The 21741-nt window shown below is 42.8% G+C and overlaps 1 protein-coding gene across 11 annotated transcripts in view; it reads left to right on the forward strand.

The window, feature by feature from the left end:
• The window catches only part of INPP4A (inositol polyphosphate-4-phosphatase type I A), a 142816-nt gene that overhangs the window by 73572 nt on the left and 47503 nt on the right, over positions 1-21741 (forward strand). For 9 of the 11 annotated variants that reach the window (XM_054547232.2, XM_054547231.2, XM_054547234.2 and 6 more), the window contains 9 exons: positions 1090-1151; positions 2074-2282; positions 2820-2864; positions 15119-15237; positions 17467-17583; positions 17867-17946; positions 19599-19710; positions 20629-20719; positions 21266-21413. In XM_054547232.2, the coding sequence (XP_054403207.1) occupies positions 2177-2282; positions 2820-2864; positions 15119-15237; positions 17467-17583; positions 17867-17946; positions 19599-19710; positions 20629-20719; positions 21266-21413 (818 nt within the window). In that variant the 5' untranslated portion in view covers positions 1090-1151; positions 2074-2176. Of the gene's footprint in view, positions 1-1089; positions 1317-2073; positions 2283-2819; positions 2865-3344; positions 3769-15118; positions 15238-17466; positions 17584-17866; positions 17947-19598; positions 19711-20628; positions 20720-21265; positions 21414-21741 lie in introns of those variants that run through there. The other 2 variants (XM_063713520.1, XM_054547237.2) reach the window with 2 other exon arrangements.

The following is a 21741-nucleotide window of genomic DNA, read 5'->3' on the forward strand; positions in this document are numbered from 1 at the left end:
ATGGAGTAACAATATAGGAGAGTCCTAGACAGCTTCCCCCAGGTCCTCCAGCAATGTGTATTCTCACTTAAGAACAAACAAAACTCTTTTGGAGGACGAATTTAGGTGAAGGAAAGCATATTTAGCATTGTGTTACTTAATGAGTTTGGTCACTTTTTCAAAATGTTTACCACGTGTGTTCCTCATTTGTGAATTCCTACCTTTTGCCACTTGCATTTTGGTGAGTTTGTTGTTAATGTGTACAACCATTACTGAAAAAAGCAGATATTAGTACTGTAAGCACTTTCCTGTTTTACTAGTCACATTGCACATTGCTTCACTTGTGTGCCTTTTGACGTTAACCGGCAAATCTTCCCCTTGGTGATTTTTATTGTGGCTCCCCCACCAGGCCACTGCCCTGTCTGCGGAAATGCCCAGGCTGAAGGTCCCTGGGCACCCCTAGTGGGAGGGATAGGAGTACAGCCTGTGAGAGAAACTGAGTCAGCCCTAGGCTAAACACTCAAGCACTCTGCTCTTGCGGTCATCTCATTCCCCAACCCTGGTGCTTTGAGAGGGATGGCTCATGAGCTGAGCCCTGCCAAACAGCCCCTGTAGTGCTGGGACTGAGTGGGGCCTGGGGGACCCAGCAGCAGCAGCATTGTGGGAGCTCAGTGGAGTTTGCAGAGCCCTCTCCTGTTCATGCACATTTGGTTTTCATTGCAGCCCCATGAGATGGGTGCAGCCCATCCATCCCGAAGGGCAGGGCCTTAGAGGGCCCTGCAGCTTCTCCTAGGGCCTACAGTTTGTGAGTGGGGAAACTGGTCTCAGATTCTCATCTCCCTAAACCACACCCAGCTGCCCACCTGGCTCTTTAGGACAGGCCCAGACTCCCCCAACAGATCAGCCCTGCAAGGGAGAGGAATATGTGCTTTCTCTTTCTCATTTATTTTGGGTTTGAGCAAAACTTGTATTTTTGAGCCAGAAGGTTGGATTGGGGTGTGGAGCTCAAACAAACATGGAGTAGCTCTTGGCCTCCACGTTTCTAGGCATCGCAGTCTCAGAAACTTCATGTTTGACCAGCTTGTTAAGTTTTCGCTTTCTTATTTTTAGATGATGGATTTGGACATGCTTCTATGAAGAAATGCCACATGGTCTGAGAGCAAACATGTCCAGTAAGTCGTTTGGTGAATTAACCCAAGGACAGGAGCCCAGGTCCTTCAGGCACAGGGTGTGGACACCCTTTGAGAAGACAAGGCTGTCTCTGGAAATATGAAGACCTCTGCGAGAGTGTTTTAAACCAGGCTTATTGCTCAGTCTAATTATCTTAACTTCTAAAGGTTGGTTCTTTCTAGAGACAGCAGGAGTTGTAGCATATAGGGTTGGAAAAACCTGAAACACCCTTCTCGCTGCTTAATCTAGTTCTGACAGCAGAGTGTGAGCTCTGGAGCTCTAAGCCATGTGAAGCGTCTGACTCAGCCTGTGGCAGTGTTTTACCCAGAGCCCTCCCTTTTCATAGCACAGCACCCTCCACTTTGCTTAGGCATAGATTACATGCTTTGCGGGAAGGAAAGCCTGAGACCAAGACACACGTGAAGTTTATGCAGCTCTGGGAAGAAAGCCAGCAGGTTAGAGTTGTGAGCTTTGTCTCACTAGTGTTTTGCCACCTGTATGTAGCCCGTGGGCAGCAGACTCTTCTGCAGCTCTTACCCTACTCACAGAAGTTGTGGCGAATTGATTTAAATTTTTAAAGGTTCTAAGAGACTTGCTAACAGAAGAGCATAATAAAGAGAACAAGAAAATCTCAAAAGCCATATTTTATAATTATATGAAAACCATCATTCACTGTGGCATATCTCTGTTGAAGGGGACAGGACATCCTCAAGGGATCCCATGGACACCCTGTGTGTTGGGGAGTGGGGAGGAAGAAGTGACCAGAAGGGGTGGGGAGCAGCGGACAGTCCACCCTGGTTCCTCACATGCTGGGGAACCCTGTCACTGTACCTCGCCCATGTTAGGTCACGTTCTTTCTAAATGAGAGCATGATTTCTCTCCGTCACCATCCTCATGGTTTCTTACCAGTGCTCCTTTTCTCAGGGCTACTGCCACTTTAACGGACTAGGGCTCAGTGCCAGCACTTCCCAGGTAATCAGGCGTGGTCTGACCCAGGATCAAGAAGCACATCATCACCAATGACATCATGACAGCAAGAGAACACAGCCCTCGCCATGGTGCCAGGGCCCGTGCAATGCAACGGGCTTCCACCATCGACGTGGCAGCTGACATGCTGGGCCTCTCTCTGGCAGGTGAGCCTCACAGGGCCTGCACCGGGCTCCAGGTATGAGCTCACAGCACCTGGGCTCCACACTGCGGCAGTGCTGGCAGGTACCTGATGATTCCCCATGACTACCCTATAGACTACAGGGTACCCTGGTTTGGCATCCTTCTGCTTGAACCAGGAAATAGGGAAGGGGGGCGTCAGCCCTCTTCCTGTGAACCGCTTCTGCTGGAGCCTGACTACATTAGTTTTCCAGTTTGGTGGCGGGGGCACCACCAGGGTAGTGTGGGAATGTCCAGGTGTTTTGCTGGCACATGCCCAGGCCATGGTAAAAGCCTTCCCTGTTGTGGATGTGTAGATCTGAGGAGGAGCAGGGGTTTGGTTGTGGGGTCAGGGACTTCTTAGCAATCTCAAAAACAAAATATTTTTAAAATAAAGAAATTGTCTTGCATGGCAGTTTTTGTTGTTGTTGTTGGGGGGAAGTACAGGGTTATTTGTGCATTTAATCTGAAAACAGAGAAAAGTTTATTAAGGGTGATTTTTCTGTCATTTCTTTTCTATTCAGGAAATATACAAGACCCAGATGAGCCCATTTTAGAATTTAGCTTAGGTAGGTATCTTTCATTATTTTTTTGTTTTAAAAAATATTTTACTTAAAAATGAAAACAAAAACACTACCACCAGTGCATGGGCTTGTCTCAGAGAGCTTGCTGCTGCTGCCACCACTGCTGCAGTGTTTCTGAGAAGACGGAGCCCTCACAGCTGTGAACTTCTGTGGATGGGAAGGCACCTTGGAGGCTCCGTGCCCACAGGCTCTTGTCTCCTCAGCATGGGGCCCGCCCCCTTGGGGGTATGCTCTCCACAGGTGGCTGGGGACAGGGAGGTGAGCCCACCTAGAGCTGCCAACAGAGGTCCTCCCCACCCCCACCCCAATGGGGGAAAGGGAAGGAGGGGTTGGGGAAACCGGGCATAGAGTTCAGCTTTGTTGCCCCTGGCTGCAAGGCCTTGTGTTGGCTGAGTTTCGCTCTCTAGCCCTCAGTTCCCTATTGTATAAAAGGCAACATTGGCACCTGCATGCTCTCTTTCTCAGGATCAGATAAGAATATACTAAAAAGTGGATCAGAATGTGCTGAGTCTGGGGTCAGCGATACGTGGCATCACTGTGCTTTCCCAGGAGGCCTGAGACGCCTCTCCATCAGAGCCCAATGCTACCCAGCGCTCCTCTCCCCTTTTCCCATTCCTTGGTCAACATTAGTTGGTGGCCTGGCACCAATGTCCAAGAGGTGGTGTGACATAAAAGAGGCACCTCCTGGGGAGTCAGATGACCTGGATTCCAGCCCTGACCATGCCAGGCTAACCACATGGCCTTGAGCCTGCCACTCGACCTTGCTGGAACAATTTCCTCCTGTGCTACATGAGGATGCTACTGCTTGTTTGAGAGACAAAGAAGATCAAGGTGGTTAAGCACCCCCCAGCCCCAAAAGACTTGGACAAATTGCAAAACCCATAAAAGTGTAAGTACACTACTGGCCGGGTACAGTAGCTCACACCTGTAATCCTAGCACTTTGAGAGGCTAAGCCAGGAGGATTGCTTGAGGCCAGGAGTTTGAGATCAGCCTGGGCAACATAGCAAGACCCTGTTTCTAAAAAAGAAAAAAAAACAACTTACCTGGCTGTGGTGGCACATGCCTGTATTCCCAGCTACTAAGGAGGCTGAGGTGGAAGGAGCCCTTGAGCCTAGGAGTTTGAAACTGCAGTGAGTTATGATTGGGCCACAGAGGGATACCCTGTCTCTAAAACATAATAATGAAAAAGAAACAAAAAATAGAATTTGGAAGAAACAGAGACATTGCAGAAAGTTTTAAAGAAATTTTAATTTATATTGGCCAGGCATGGTGGCTCAATCCTGTAATCCCAGCAGTTTGGGAGGCCAAGGTGGGCGGATCACCTGAGGTCAGGAGTTCAAGACCAGCCTGGCCAACATGGTGAAACCTTGTGTCTACAAAAATACAAAAATTAGCCAGGCATGATGGTGGGTGCCTGTAATCCCAGCTACTCGGGAGGCTGAGGCAGGGGAATCGCTTGAAGCTAGGAGGCGGAGGTTGCAGTGAGCCGAGATTGCACCATTACACTCTAGCCTGGGCAACAGAGCGAGACTCTGTCTCAAAAAAAAAGAAATTATAATTTATGTACTCAAGAAAAGATAGTATATCTATAAAACAAAACCAGGACACTATAAAGATAAAAAGAACAATTGAAGAACGAGAACAATCTTAGAAATTTAAAATATGATAGACAAAATTTAAAAAATTCTATAAAGTTTGGAAGTTAGTCAGGGAATTCTTCCAGAAAGTAAGATTTTAAAAACAAAATAGAAAATGGGTAAGAAATAGAAATGGAAATTTTGAGAGTAAATCCAGAAGGTCCAATATTTAGGAGAAAAAACAGGAGAGAATGTAAGGGAGGAAATGCAAAGAAAGAGGAAATCTCCAAGAACTGAGGAATGTGTCTGTAGGTTAAAAATGTCTACCAAGGCCCAGTGCAATGCTGAAAGAGACCCATAACAGGGTATATTGTGGTGAAATTTCAGATCACAGGGAATAAAATGAAGATCCTGAAAACTTCCAGAAAGAAAAAAAAAAACAGGTCATACCCAAGGATCAGGAATAAAACTGGCATGGAATGTCTCAGTGACATTGGAAACTTGAAGACAGTGAGACAACACCTTTAATTATATTTTCAACCCAGAATTCTCTGCCCAACCAGACTATCAGTCAAATGTGAGGGTAGGAAGAAACTTGTTTCAGCTGCACAGAGTTGTACAGCAAAAATTTACTTCCCCTGCATTCTTTCTCCGGAAGCTAGTGGAGGATGTGTTCCCATCCTAAAGAAGGGACCACACTGAGCAGAGGAGTCGTGGGATCCAGGAAACAGGGTCATCACAAGAGAGAAGTGGAAGGAATCCCACATGGTTCTTAATGAGTAATATGTGCTTAACTTCCATCATGACAATGTGGATTTAACAAAAATTGAGCTAAAATGATTGCATGTGGAGAGAGAATGACAGTTGGTATAACTGAGTTAAAAATCCTCGTCCGCCTATAAATCAGGACATTTCTGAATCTGGTGAACGAAAAACAGTAATATAGTCATGTTAATTGGGCACATGGAGGAAGAAACTGCTTTAAAAAGTAAGGATGAATTTTATATAAAGTGAATTTTACCCCAGTTTTTTGTTTGTTTGTTTTTGAGACGGAGTCTCTCTCTGTCTTCTAGGCTGGAGTGCGTGGTGCGATCTCGGCTCACTGCAAGCTCCGCCTCCCGGGTTCATGCCATTCTCCTGCCTCAGCCTCCCGAGTAGTTGGGACTACAGGCGCCCGCCACCACGCCCGGCTAATTTTTTGTATTTTTAGTAGAGACAGGGTTTCACTGTGTTAGCCAGGATGGTCTCGATCTCCTGACCTTGTGATCTGCCTGCCTCGGCCTCCCAAAGTGCTGGGATTACAGGTGTGAGCCACCGCACCCAGCCACGGTGAGGAGTGGGAGCTGGATTTTTAAAAAGTGAGGAGCGGGAGCTGGATTATTGAATGGACAAATGTGTTGACTTTTAAAATAAAACTTTAAAATTTTAAAAATGTATGTTCATTGTAAAAATACAGAAAATGTTGCAGAGAGATAGTCAGTTATCACTTTGGTTTATATCCTTCCAAATATATATGTTTGACCCTCACAGAGTACTATATGGAGATTTTTAATGATTTTTGGTTGTGGAAGTGATGGAATTATTTCCAAATGTGGCAAAATATCTTTTTTAATATATATGGGATCTGCTTGATCATTTAAAATGCCTTCATAGAGTCTCTAATAGAGCTGTGCCATACTTATTTTAGCCAGCCTCCTACTGCTGGACATTCAGGTTCTTCTCAATCTGCTATTATAAACACCATCACAGTGAACGTATTCATACATAGATCTTTCATACATTTTGCTGATTATTTCCTTAGGATATGCTCTTGAATATAGCATTGTTGAACCAAATGTATGCAGTTTACCTCAACAGCATTTATTTAGTATTTATTCAGCTGGGATTGCAGATGATCAGGTTGGAGAGACAAGGCTTACATATCAGAGGTGTGTGGTTTCTATGGAAATAATGCCAAATGAGTGACGTAAGTGAGCCTGCAGGCTGCTCAGAGAAAACTTAATGGAAGCTGTGGAACTTGAGCCAGGAATCAAACCCGAGTTGAAATTTAGATAGGCTGGGTTGGGGGAGGAGGCCAGGAGAGAACGTCCCTTGTATGAAGGCATGTTCTGGAGGCGGCCATGGGACCATCAGCCCTTAAAGTCATCTCAATCTTCCCAGCCTTTAGCCACCTGCTGTACCTTAGTCCGTCTGACATCATTACTGCCTGAAAGACCTGAAGATTCCTACCTTGCATAGGTGTCGAGAAAACTCACACCTGATAAAAGGGCAAGTAGAGAGAGGCCACAGGTCATTTAAGGGTACTTTGTAACTTAAGGAAGAGACAAGTAGATCAGTCAAATTAGGGAATTCCTGTCTAGGCAGACATAATAGAAGAAACAAAAGAGAACTTAAAATAGTAATAAAACCTTGAAGCCTCTAGAAGAAAAATAGGAGAACTTTCAAACTTAGGGTAGGCAAAGATTTGGACAGAGCACAAAAAGCACTCTTTGTTTTAGTTTGCTACTGCTGCCATAACAAATTACCAGAAATTTAGCATGTTAAAGCAATATAAATGTATTATCTTACAGTTCCCTTAGATTAGAAATCCAGTGTGCTCACTGGGTCTTTGCTTAGAGTCTCACAACACCAAAATCAGTGTTAGCAGGGCTGGATTTATTTAGAAGGCCTCCTATTTCCTGTCTATTTCCTTGCTCATTCATGTTGTTGGCAGAATTCAGTTGCTAGTGGTTTTAAATTTTAGGACCCCATTTTTTTGCTAGCTATCAGTTAAGGCCCGTTCCCAGCTCATAGAGGCCACGCACATTCCTCTTGTGGGCTTACAGTCCTCTTCCTCCATCTTCAAAGCTGGCAGTGGCAGGTCTAGTGCCTTCCATGCTTTGAATCTCTCCTGCCTCTTCTTCCATTGTTATATCTTTGTGATTCACCCTAAGTCCTTCCTCTTTTACTTTTAAGGGCTCCTGTGATAGATTGAGCCCATCCGCGTAATCCATCTGAAGATCACTTAATCACATCTGTAAAGTCCCTTTTGCCATGTAATGTAATCTATTCGTAGTTTCTGAGGATTAGGACATAGATATTTTTTGTCAGGGAGGGGCTTCTCTGCTTACCACTCCCTAAAATTTAAAAAGGATACATTGAATTTCATCAGAATAAGAAATTGCTGTCCGTAAGAGACATCACTGAGAAAATGAATAGATGAACCATAAACTGGAAAAAAATATTCACAACACATATACTTCATAAAGGACAAATAAGTAGTAAACAACCAAATTTTTAAAATGAGCAAAAGACTTGAGCAGACACTAGACAAAATAAGTTATACAAATGAACAATAAGCATATATTAAAATGATGCTTAACAGCATTAGTCATCATGTAACCGCAAATTAAAACACATCTATTAGAATGGGTAAAATTAACAACAACAACAACGACAAAACAAAACACTCTACCCAACTGGAACTTCTGTATATTGCTGGTGGGAGTGGAAAATGATACAAACACATTGGAAAACTGTTGGTTTCTCATAAAGTTAAATATATTTTACTCGTATGTGATTATGCAGAAGAAATGAAAAAGTGTTCACAAAAAGATATGAACAACAACATTTATGTCACCTTTATTTAATAGTTCAAAATGGAAAACAACCCAAATGTCTATTAATAGTAGAATGAATAAATTGTACAATGGAATATGACTCATTTTTAAAAAAAGAATGAATTATCAATACATGTAACAACATAGATGAGTCTCGAAAACATTCCATTTGTATGAAATTCAAGAACAGACAAAAGAATAGTGATGGAAATCAGAAAATGCTTGCAAAACGAGGAGATTTGTACAAGAGGGAACTTTCTAGTCTGATGAAAAAGTTGTACTATCTTGTTTTGATGGTGCTTACATGGGTGTTTATGATTGTCAAAGCTCATTGAACAGAAAAACCTAAGCTCTTTGTATTTTATTGTATCCAATAAATAATGAAGGTTCATGAAGATGTATGAGAAGATATTACAGAGAACCAAAATTAATTTTTGGAAATAAAAATCAATTTATTAATTTTAAACCACTAGTTGACATTTAAAAGTAAGAATGATGAGGGCAGATATGGCAGAGTGAAGACCTCCAAAAATCTTCTTTTCTATAAAGGCAATGAGTATACTGGCAAAAATGGTCAAAATCAATTGTTTCAGAACTCTGAAAATTAACAGAGGCTTACAGCACTCTGGGTAGCATTTATTTAAGAAAAATAGTGTATTAGTCTATTCTTGCAGTGCTATAAAGAAATACCCGAGGCTGAGTAATTTATAAAGAAAAGAGGTTTAATTGGCTCATGGTTCTGCAGGCTATACAAGCGTGGCACCAGCATCTTCTCAGCTTCTGGTGAGCCCTCAGGGAGCTTTTATTTATGGCAGAAGGAAAAGCGGGAGCGAGAATCTTACATGGTGAGAGAAGGATTAAGCGAGAGAGGGAGGAGGTGCCACACACTTTTAAACAACCAGGTCTTGCATAAACTCAGAGCTAGAACTCACTCATCACCAAGGGGATGGCACTAAGCCATTCATGAGGGATTTGTCCCCCGTTATCCAAATACCTTCCACCAGGCCCCACCTCCAACACTGGGGATTACCTTTCAGCATGAGATTTGAAGGGGACAAAACATCCAAATCATATCAAATGGCTTCTTAGTTAGAACAGAGGGCTTTATGATGTTTTAACTTGCCCTGTTACTATCGTCCTCTCTCTAGTTCCAGGTAGACTTTAAAGTCAACATCTTTGATGTTATAGTGAAAATCAATAGCCTAAAAGTCACTGAAGGGGACAGAATGGGGTTGGAGAGCCTACAAAAAGCCCCTTTCTTAGAGAGTTATCATTATTTGGCCTGTCTGGCAGTTCCCTGGAAAACCCCACATCCTGTACCTGCCTTTATTTGGCTTAACTCAGAGTCAGTGAGAACAGCTTTTTCCCTGAGAATTTTGTCAAAAACAATCACTGTCCATTTTTTTAACATTGCAGCTGCCAGAGGTAGTAGTAACAGTTGGAGCAAACAAAAAGCTAACCAAAAAAGACCTTAAAAGGGAAAGCTGGGGAATGAGATATTCACAGGGAGATTTGAAAAGCTCTTTCATATTCCTGGGAACCTCAAAGGCCAGTGAAGGGCTGTGCACATGTCCAGAGCTGTGTGCATACTCAGGAGACGTGAGAAGGCCCTAAACAATTACCTGAGATTGACCCTGAGGTTCTATGCAAGTGGCAAATGAAGGGTAAGACAGTTATAAACTGCCTTCCTGAACATTGAAAATGCACCCCAGTATACACACAGGGACTCTTAGCTACAGCAAAGGTCTTTGATTCTGGTATTTAAGGAAATACCTGTCCAACCATTATCCGACTACTAACCTAATGAAGCAGTCACTTCAGTGGCCACACATGACAGAGTATTACTTTACAGAATTAGATCAGAAAAGGCACTGAAGAAACAGCCACACAAAAGAGCAGCAACAACAAAGCCTGGGGAAGGGAGAGAATCTAATTCCGGAGATCTCACATTATATTATTTAAAATGTCTATAGTTTTCAACAAGAAGTTATGAGACATTGCAAAAAGGAAAGTATGGCTCATACACAGATGGAAAAAACCCATACAATCAGTAGAAACCATCCCTAGGAGGCACAAATGTTTAACTTAGACAAAGATTTTTAAATCAGCTCTTTTAAGTATGTTCAAATAACTGAAGGAGACTGTGTCCAAAGAACTGAGGAAAGTGTGAGAACAGTGTCTCACCAAATAGAGACTTGAAGAGATAGAAACTATAAAGATATCTAAATACAAATTCTGGAGTTCAAAATTATAATAACTGCAATGAAAAATTCATTAAGAGAGGCTCAAGTGTAGGTTTGAGAAGGCAGAAGAAAGAATCAGCAAACTCGAAGATAGGTCAATTAAGATTATCCAGTCTGAGGAACAGAAAGGAAAAAAGAATGAAGAAAAATGAACAGAGCCTCAGAGACCTGTGAGACACAATCAAGTGCACCAATATAGGTATAATAGGAGTTTCAGAAGAAGAGTAAATCGAGAAGGGGGGAGATAAAAATGTTTGAATAAATCATGACCAAAAACTTCCCATATTTGATGGAAAACATGAATCTACATATCCAGGAAGCCCAATGAACTCCACATAGGATAAACTTGAAGAGATCCACACTTGATACATCATACTCAAATCATTGAAAGCCAAAGACAGAATCTTTAAAACAGCAAGAAAGGAGTGACCTATCATGTATAAGGGATCATCAATAAGAGTAACAGCTAATTTCTCATCAGAAACCATGGAAGTCAGGAAGGTGGTGGGGTGACGTATTCAAACTGCTGAAAGAAAAAGACAACCAAGAATTTTCTATTCATCAAAAATGTCTTTCAAAAATGAATAAGCAATATGTGGTGTGTTTATACAATTGAATGTTATCAATAAAAAGGAACGAAGTACAGATATTTGCTAGAGTATGGATGAACCTTTATAATATGCTAATTGAAGAAGCCAGATACAAAAAGCCACCTATTGTATTATTCCACTTATATGAAATACATGGAATAGACAAATCTGTATAGATAGAAAGTAGATTAGTGGTTTCTTGGGGGACCAGTGAATGGGGGTAATGGGTTTGGTTTGTTGTTTTTGGATTGATGAGAATGTTGAGGAATTTGTGGTGATGGTTGCACAACTCTGAATGTCTTAAAAAAACCACAGAATTGGGCCGGGTGCAGTAGCTCACGCCTGTAATCCCAGCACTTTGGAGGCCGAGGCGGGTGGATCACGAGGTCAGGAGATCGAGACCATCTTGGCTAACACGGTGAAACCCCATCTCTACTAAAAATACAAAAAATTAGCTGGGCGTGGTGGCGGGCACCTGTAGTCACAGCTACTCGGGAGGCTGAGGCAGGAGAATGGCATGAACCCGGGAGGCGGAGCTTGCAGTGAGCTGAGATTTGCCACTGCACTCCAGCCTGGGCAACAGAGCAAGACTCCATCTCAAAACAAAAAACAAAACAAAACAAAAAACACAGAATTGTATACTTTAAGAGAGTGAACTTTATGATATGTGAATCATATCTTAAACGTAGTAAAAATCAAAGCAACGCTGCTGAAAACTTATGAATCTGTGAAGGTAAATGAAGGAACCATCTCACAGTTCAAGGACAAAATATCAAGAAAGAGAGATTGTTGATGAAAAGATATGACAGATTTGGGAGTTCTAGTGTTTGATTGATAGGAGACCTAGAAGCAGAGAGAGAGCTGGAAAGAGGAGTAGCAGCAAGCCAGAAGTAACAGAAGAATTCTTTCCAGAGGGAAGAGTGGACTTGAGACTCAAGAATATTCCAGCTGCCAGGCATCTCCCTATGAGACTAACAAATTCTAAGGAGAAAGAAAATCTTTTTCTAGATAAATAACAAACAAAAATCAAATCTACCATTAAGGACAACTAGAAAAAGTGAAAAAAAAAAAACAAAACTGAACTATCTGGTTCATGTGACCAGAGAACTGATAGGACAGTAAAGAATCTGAGAGCAGAGGCTCACTTATTCCCTTGAGGGCTTACAGTGGTTCCCAAGAGGAAGGCCAAGAAGTCCAGAGGCTGCTCAGTGCTTTAGACAGTGTCTCAGTGAGAAGTGACAGGGATTGCTTTCTAGGGTCCGTTAGGGGAAGGATACTTGTTGAAACCCCTCTCACTTTGATCTAGAATCCAAAAGGCTAAATCTAAACCTCTAGAGTAAGGGGAACCAGAAGCAGGTGTTAATAGGGACTATAGGTCCATTAAGTTTCTGAAAGTAAATAAAAATATTTTAGAGTGCTAGTGCTCCTTGGAACCTTGCAGAAGTAGTTACAAATCTTGTCTGGAGAAAGACAGCACCGTCTTAGACCTCAAATAATTTCTACAAGCAATTCTTAAAATATAGTCTTCAGCATAAAATCATGAATTCTCAGAAACATGAGGAGATAAGAAATATGAACAGAAATAATAAACATAGAAATAGGCCCAAAGGGGCTGTATATATTACAGTTAAGAGACAGACACTAAAATAACTGTTATTGACTATATGTCTTAGTTAATAGGGGCTGCTATAGCAGAATATTGTAGACTGGGTGACTTAAAAAATATAAATTTATTACTCACAGTTCTGGAACGTGAGAAGTGCAAGATTAAGATGCTAGAATATCTGTTGTCTGATGGAGGCCAGCTTCCTGGTTTGCAGATGGATATAGTCTTGCTGTGTTCTCACATGGCAGAGAGCAGAGCAGCGGAAGCAAGCTCTTGTGTCTCTTCTTTTAAAGGGACTTAAATCCCATTCATGAAGACTGTACCCTCATGACTTAATCACCTCTGAAAGGCCCCACCCCTAATACCATCACATTGGGATATAAGATTTCAACACATAAATTTTGGGATTTGTGTCAGAGGACAGACCTACTTAAACTTTAGGGGGACACAAGCATTCAGTCATAACACTAGGTAAAGAAGAATAAAGACATTATTGAACATTTTCAGAGAACTAGAAACCATAAAAAGAACCAAATAGATATTCTAGAATTAAAAGAAAAATTTCAAGAAGCAAATTTACAAAATGAAGCCAGAGCAATAAAAATAATGGGAAAAAAAAATCAGAGGAGAGTAAAAACAGCATAGTGAGAGGTCTAATATTACATTTATTTTGTATCTTTAAGAAGGAACACAGAAAAGGGTCAGAAGCAATATTTATAGTTGAGCATTTCTCCCAAACTAATACAACAATTCACAGAATAAATAAAAACAAATGTACCTAGGCACATCATAATAAAACTACTGGAAGCCACACTCAGTGGGAAAATTATAAAAGCTACCAGAAAACACAACGCTTAAAGTAGCAACAACTAGACCGACAGCTGACTTCATAACAGAAAAAACAGAGGCCTAGATACAATATATTTAAAGGGCTTAGAGAAAATGACTACTTAAGAGAACATTTCCTTCAAGAAGTAAGGTGGAATAAAGACATTTTCAAACCTTAAAAGCTGAAAGAATGTCAGCACCACACTTACAGTATAAACAGTGCTAAGAGATGTTCCTCAGTAGAAGGCTGATGATTCCGGATGGACGTTCACCAATAGAGAAAGCATTGAAAATTCAAAGACATAAGATTTGGGGTAAACATCTGGGTTATAGCTGCATGAATAGCAACTATAGAAAAACACGCACACACACACAAATGTGTGTGCTAACAAAAGAGCGACCTGGTATGGCAATCTTAATGTCAGAAAAAGTGTAATTAGAACCCAAAAGAGCAGATCAAGCTGTGAACAGTGGTTAGTTAGATCACCACAGGTCCTTTCAAAGGATGGCAATAGCCAGTAACTTTCTCTGAATGAACATGACAAAGATATCTTCCCAACTAAATTCTCCTCAAAACATGCCAAGGTATTGCTCTTCCCCACCTTTCCAAATTCGTATCTCCTCCTTCCCTCTTTGTATTTTTCTGTCTTTTAATCTCTCCTTTTTTCTCCTTGTTCTTTCTTTCATTTTTATTAGTGTCTTTCTTCATCCCATCGCTCCTCCTCTCCCTGAATTTCCTGTGCATTTGTCTCACCTGTTGTGGACACAATAATATATTTTTAAATTGGAGTTAATACGTTTTTTCTATTTTTTAAAATTGCGATAAAATGTACATAAAATTTATTATTTTAACCATTTTTAAGTATATAGTTTGGTGGCATTAAGTATAGTCATGTGTCACTTAATGGTGGGGCTACGTTCTATCAAATGTGTCATTAGGTGATTTCGTCCTTGTGTGAACATGATAGAGTGTACTAACAGGATCCCAGATGGCACAGCTTCCTAGGCACCTAGGCTACATGTATAGCCTGTTACTCCTAGGCTGCCAACCTGGACAGCATGTTTCTGTACTAAATATTATAGGCAATTGTAACACAATGGTAAGTATTTGTGTGTCTAAACATAGAAAAGGTAATGTGTTTGTGCTGGGACATTAGGATGGCTATGACATCCCTAGGCAATAGGAATTTTTCAGCTCCATTATAATCTGCGAGACCATTGTCATATATGTGGTTTATCATTGATTGTAAATGAACAATGGCTCACTTTAAAGAAAAAAAAAAAGAAGAGCTTTGTTTACTTTGCCATAGAATTCTAATTTTCTTCCAGCATCCATCCATCCACCTGCCAAGACACGTGGGGCACCATATGCTCAGAATCAGCCAGAGCAGTCACAGGATGCAAGCATGGGTAGCTCTGTCTTAGATTTCATAGACTCTGTGGCTCCTTCACTCAATTGGTTAGAGTTGGAATAGTTACCGAGGTCAGACTTGAAGGGTTGGACCTATATGAGATTTCTGGCTTTGTGTTCCACTCCATGGACATGGGAAGCCCCCGTCAGCACAGCCTTTCACTGAAGTTATGGCATTGCTGTCTTGGAGGGTGGCGGGAGGGGGCGTGAAAAGAGATTGTTTCAAATTTAAAAAATCTCCTCCCTGTGACAACTGATGATGTGATCGTCTCATCTCTTTGAATGTCATTTACTCTTTGTGCTTTCTTTGAGTGTGTTTGGAACAGAAAACTAATGAGAGTCTGGTTTTAAAGGATTCATTTCTTTCCCATCTTGATTCTGTAGCTTGCAGTGAGCTGCATACTCCATCACTAGATCGAAAGCCAAATAGTTTTGTTGCGGTGAGTGTCACCACCCCTCCTCAGGCATTCTGGACGAAGCACGCACAGACAGAGATCATTGAGGTGGGTGCTGGTGGTCCCTCTCTGAGGGGCTGTGGGACATGCTCTAGTGGTGTCTCTTGTCCTGATGTTCAGTTACTTGTGCATCTGTAGCTGAAGCCGTATTTACATGAGTTGTTGCTATTTTCCCATGGGTTTTCAGTATATTGATATTTTTTATCACATTTACTCATCTGGGTAGCATTTATATTGCCATATCCTTTACAGTTATTGATTAACTATTGGCAGCTTGTTTTTGAACAATGATCCTGTAAGCTTCATTGCCTTGTAAGAGGTAAGACCTAATTCCTTCTTGTCACCTCCAATTGGCTGCTACTTTGGAAGAGTGGTGCTTATTAATCAAAGCTTAGAAGAGTATTAACTATTTACCACCCTCTTGTCCAGACATACCCCTATTTTTGTTGGTTTTTGTTTTTACAGCCTTTTGAGTTTTGTGTCACATGTTTACTCTTTCCACTAAGTTACATGATAAACATTTATGGATAAACATTTATGGATGATACTTTTAGATCATCGAGCACATTACATAACACTAAGTGTAGGAGTTGGTGGCATGAGATTCTGCAGAGTTTTATTTGTAAAGTGAAGAATTACCAAACTTAAACTGCATTTCTTCTTCTTCACCAGTTGTGCATTTTGGAAGCTAGCCCACCCTTTCAGTCTCTTAGAAACTTATTTCCAAGTTCATATCAACAATTCTGCTTTCTAAGCATTTGTCGAGTGCTACCTACACATCTAGCATAGTGCCAGGCACTGTGGATGATACAGAGCCCACCAGGGCACAGTCCCTACCCTGAGGAATTGACCAGCTGGTGGGTGGGGAGGCAGAAATGAATATGGCTGCCCCTATGCACAGCAGAGTATGGGAAGTATTGGAGTAGGAAGGTGAGGAGAGCACCAGGAGGCTGGGATCCTATCTGGCTCTGAGAATCAGAGCAGGCTTCCTAGGGTGGGGCTTCATGAAATTCTGCTTCAGTATGTCTGGGGTAGGGCCCAAGACTGCATTTCTCGCAAGCTCCCAAGTGATGCCCAGGTAGCCAGTCGGGGGACTCCATATGAAGAGCACGCCAAAGTTCTGTTGTGGCTATGCAAATGTGTGACCATAGGGAAGGATCATGCAGGTTTGGGGTCTAACTGTATCCTGGTCAGTGTGTGAAAGGCACAAGTAGGAGAGCAAGGAAAGAAAGTCTTGAAGGCTGTGGAGTTTATCAGCAGATGGTAGTGAGCCAGTGTAGGCTTCTGTGCAGGGGAGTCACCTGACCAGATGTCCTAACTTGTATAGGACAGGCATTTGGGGGAGTGAGAGTTGGAGGGAGTGGAAAGAAAGGAGCGTATGACAGAGACTTTGAAGGTGGACCTTGCAAGGGGAGTTCACGATCACTGGATGGTTGAGAACAACAGAGAAGAAGGCACCAAAGTGAATGCCTGGGCTTTTAGCCTGCTTGGAAAGGGAGTCAAAGGTGGCCTTAGCCAAGGGCGGGTGGAGGGAGAGATGAGTTGGTTGAGGCCCCAGCAGCCCACCCAGGTGGAGCTGTCCAGTCAGCTTGACCACCTGAATCTGGATCTCAAGAAGAGAAAACGGAGCCAGAGGCCCAGGGAACAGTGGCTGTGATAATTACCTGGTGCCTGAGAGAGTATGGTATTATGGGGCTTTGGAGGACATGGCCAAGCTGCCAGGAAATAGTCACCTATGATCTAAAAACTAGTAGCTGATCCTAAAAAAAGGATAGCTTTTAAAAAGTCAGGCTTTAATTATTCCAAACACAGGCTTCTAGAAATACATAATCAACCACTTAACCCATTCATTTTCTCTCTTTCATCAGCTTGTTTATACCTCTTAAAGGAATAACCCAAAGTAGTAGGTCTAAATACACATTACACTTTAAGTTATAAAACTAAGAATGCATGTGGACATCCAACTTGTTTCAGTTTTTAAAAATTCCTCCTGTTGAGTGTGAAACCCATGAAATGAGTCCTCAGGCACAGCTTGTGTAATGGGCTGATTTATTGTATGTGGATCTGTAATGGTCTGTGTCAGACTTCTTTTACCACTTTTAAAAAGCAGAGTTTTTTTGTTTGTTTATGTATTTATTTAAGCTGCCTTTAGCATTTGTGTTGATTCAAGACGGTGAGAATGTTAGTTTCTCATTCTGAAAATGTTGGTGTATTTCAAAAGCAATTACATTTTAAAAATCCAACCCTGTGTTCTGATTATTTCCTTTTCTGTTCTAGGGAACCAACAATCCTATATTTCTAAGCAGTATTGCCTTCTTTCAAGACTCTCTAATCAATCAGATGACACAAGTCAAACTCTCCGTGTATGATGTCAAAGATAGATCTCAGGGAACAGTTAAGTAACGTGTTGTAGTTCGTGGGATTTTCTTCCCTTTGAAAAAATTATGTAATTGTTTGAATGAGAGGTGAACATAGATTGACTTCACTACTAGCTCACAAGTTAACTCATGTCTAAATGCATTTGTCTTTGCGAATTTTTAAGCTTTCCCATTGGGCTTCTGACATAAGGGTAAGAGGTGCTGTGGGAAGCAGTCAGCTGGACTCTCTGGGGCCATGATAATTGCATCAGAAGCAAAGCAAGTGCACCAATGCTGCCTCTCTTCCTTCTCTTCCTTAGATGTATTTACTGGGCTCTGGAACGTTCATTGTTAAAGATCTGCTCCAGGACAGGCATCATAGGTTGCATTTAACACTAAGGTTGGTATTCAGTTTTATTCCCTTGAAAGGATCTGGAATGATGAGGTCCAGGGACAGATGGGGAAAGGACCCACTTCCTATACTGAGAGAGCACCCTTCCCTTCCCAGAAGCCAGTCTGCCTAGGGACACTGTGTTGTCTATTGAGGCGAAACAAACTACTTAGCCTATCAGGGAATGGAAACTTTTAGCATCCGTAGGAGATATGAGCACAGTTGTACCGAGCCCTAAAGGAAAGCCTAGATACATATCTAATAATACTAAGTGTGTTTCTCCATTATTTAGTTCCTCCCCAGTGGAATATAATCTCCCAGACAGCAGGGAGTTTTGTTTGCTTTGCTTCACTGCTATTTCCCAGACACCTAGAATAGTGCCTGGTGCTCAATAAATATTTGTGGAAGGAATGAGTGAATGAAAGAGAAACCCCCACTGTGTTCCAGGATGGAAAGATGAAAGATATCAGGATGTCAATCCTTCCAAGTCATTTTAGGGGCACTTCCCACCAAAACCCTGACATGGTGTTCTTTTTTCAGAATAATGTAAAAATTGGAGAACTGTGATCTGGGAAAATAATCTAAAATAGCAAGGAAAATTTGACAAAAAATTAAGTCCCTGCAATATTGAGACATTCTGAAGCTACTGTAAGTAAAGACAGTATTGCAGGTGTTGGCTGTCTAATCAGTGGACAGGATAAGAGCCCTGCAGCAGCGCTTAGTTTGTTTAGAGAACTTGATTCAGGAAAAAGGAACAATCTTAGGTAAAATGAGAGAGATCGTGTAAGGGAAAGGGCTTTGAGAAAAATATTTAGTTACATCATGTGTCAGAGTTAACTCTAGTTGGGTTAGAGTTAAATGTACAAAATGGACATCATTCTTTTTAAAGGAGCTAAAGGCGGTTGATGATTGAACAGATAGAGCAGGAAAGGACTTCACAGGCATAAGGACAGGGCGAGGAAATCACAAAGGAAATGGTCAGTAGATGGGACCAGACAAAAAGTTAGAACCTGGTTTAAGTGAGACCTTGTAAACAGCCTGAAGTTCCAGGGTGTCCCCAGGCTCCCTGGATGAATCAGATGAGCCCAGGCCACCATCAGCCACCCTTTGGGATGTCAGGGTGAAGCTGACTGAGGCTGGGGTAGCATCAGCTGTGTCATATCAGAATTCAAGGGCTTCAGGAAGCCCTGGCTGGATTCTATTACTTGGAGTCCAGGCTCAGGCCTTGGGCTAATATAAGCCTGAAGGTGGGATGGGAAGGAACAGAAAAGGGCCTAGGGCCAGAACAAGGTGTTCTCTAGTCCTCACTCTGACACGTGTCCCCCTCAGCCTCTGGGCAGGGGTGAGCCCAGGCACTGGCAACAGCTCGGGAACAGCATTGGCTCTTCCTCAGGGAGGTCCCCTCTGACTTCACCAGCACGTCCACACTTCCCTGTGGTACGTGTCCGTTCAGACACAGCCCTCCACTGTGCCCCATGGTTTCCTCGTCTGTCTCACCTGGGAGGAGCCGTGTGCGCACAGTGAATGCTGACTGACTGGTCAGTCAGCTCAGCCCTGCTGCCCCCAGAACCCTGATGACCCAGTACTGCTAGGGCTTTGTATTTCAGCAGAAAAGAAGCACAGTTGCAGCACCACTCATTAAAGCATGTTGTGCATCACAGGTCTGCAGAGAGTGACCGTGTGGGTAACATCACCGTGATTGGCTGGCAGATGGAGGAGAAGTCAGACCAACGTCCCCCTGTGACCCGGTCTGTGGACACTGTCAATGGGAGGGTGAGTTACGCCACTTTCCTCCTCTCCCTTAGAAAGAGCAAGGGAATTAATCAGTAAAAATGCAGCCCTCGTGGACTTAACCTCTGTGCTCAGCAAAGGGCAGGGCCTGCTGCTTGATGCTCCTCCCCATGGACACTCCGGTCCTCCTTAGGCACACCTTGAAGCAGGGAAAAGGGCTCCTGCCTGTAAAGCCCTGCTGCCCTGGAGCCTGCCTCTGTTCTGGGTGCCACACTGGCCACTTCTAGAGGGCAGGAGTGAGCGGGAAAGAGCCCTACTGGAAGAACTGCAGTCAGGGGGCAACTTGGGGGGTGTGGAGGGCAAGTAAAGAGGCGTTTAGGACCCAGGTCATCTGTCCTGTTTTGTTAATACGTTCCTCTCTCAGACACATGCATGCCCTGCAGTCTCCTGGTGCACACCTTCACCTTTTCACATCCTCGCCTCTTCCCTGATCCTCCTCCCCTCTCTAGCTACACCCTCCTGCACCCACTCTCATGCACAGTCTCTCACACACACTCAAAGAAAAATTCTAATTTCAGAGCCCCAGCTCTGGTAAGTAGTCATTGTTGTACAATACAGAGATGTCTCATTTCACCCAAAATAAGCCCAGAATTTTAGTTCTGGAAATATCCCTTGGCATCATTTATTCTCTTCCTTTCGTTTTGTACATCAGAACACTGAAACACAAGGTGAAGTGACTGAGAAACCATGCATGCTAGAGAATTGTGTGTGCATGAAGTGATTCAACACACTGGGAGGTGAATGACTTTGTGGCTTGGGCAGCATATTTATTGTAGAGTTCATGGTGGGTATTCATCTTAAGAGTTCTGTTATGATGTATTTAGGCCACTGTTTCTGCTGAATGTTCTGGAGTCATCTGAATCTCACAGTTTTCTTGTGCATTTCCTTATACATTATCAGATGGTTCTTCCCGTCGATGAGAGCTTGACGGAGGCATTAGGAATCCGATCCAAATACGCTTCATTGCGAAAGGACACTTTGCTGAAATCGGGTAAACAGCTTCCTTCTTTGGTATTCTTGCCTCTCTTGTGAGTATCCACTTGGGCCTGCAGTCCCCTTTGCTCCCCACCTGCTGCGATTGTTGCAGCCATGCACCCTAATTGTCACCTCTCTGCTGCTTATCATTGTGTTCTTTTTGCAGCATATAAAGAGTTATCACAAAAAACAATAATAATTTTCCTTGAAAGAGGATTAAAAAATAAAAAAGAATTAGTAATACTCCAGGGAAGTAATACTTCATCTCACTCTTTCCTGTTTCACATTGGGGTTGGTGACTGACGACAGCCTCCCTGCCCCCAGCTGCTTGCACTTTAGAGTTAGTTACATGTTCTGGGACAGGAAGATTGCATGTTGCTGGGAAGAAATGTTCAGACCTAGCCACTTGGTGGGTTTTAGGTGTAAGCATTTTAATTCCCATCAGATGAACAGTGAGAGGACTTGAGGTGTCACCATCCCTGAGGGCCGGGGGAGGAGAACTCATGAGGCAGGTCTGCAGCCAGTTCATATGCAGCCTGTCTCCCCTGTCATCCCACCTCAGTGTTCGGCGGTGCCATCTGCCGCATGTACCGGTTTCCAACCACTGATGGTAACCACTTGCGGATCCTGGAGCAGATGGCAGAGAGCGTGCTCTCCCTGCACGTGCCCCGGCAGTTCGTGAAGCTCCTACTAGAGGAAGATGCAGCCAGGTGAGGCCACATGGAAGGACTGACTATCCATCTTACCAATGTCATGTCCCCCTTCCTTTCTGAGATATAGCGGGCAGAGCACTGGCATCAGATAGACTGGACTGCAAACACAGCCTCTTCCCCTGCAGCTCTGTGGCCTTGGCTTGCCTAAGCCTCAGTTTGCTCATTGGGATCATGGATTCCTGTGCAAGGATTTCATAGGACAGTGTATTTGAACCCAGATGTGTGTCCCACACTCAGAACCTCCTCTCTTCTCTTCTTTACTCTTTTTTTTTTTGAGACAGAGTCTTGCTCTGTCGCTCAGGCTGGAGTGCAGTGGTGCAATCTC

Source organism: Pongo abelii, chromosome 12 (genome assembly GCF_028885655.2).
Source record: "Pongo abelii isolate AG06213 chromosome 12, NHGRI_mPonAbe1-v2.0_pri, whole genome shotgun sequence".
Lineage (NCBI taxonomy): Eukaryota > Metazoa > Chordata > Mammalia > Primates > Hominidae > Pongo > Pongo abelii.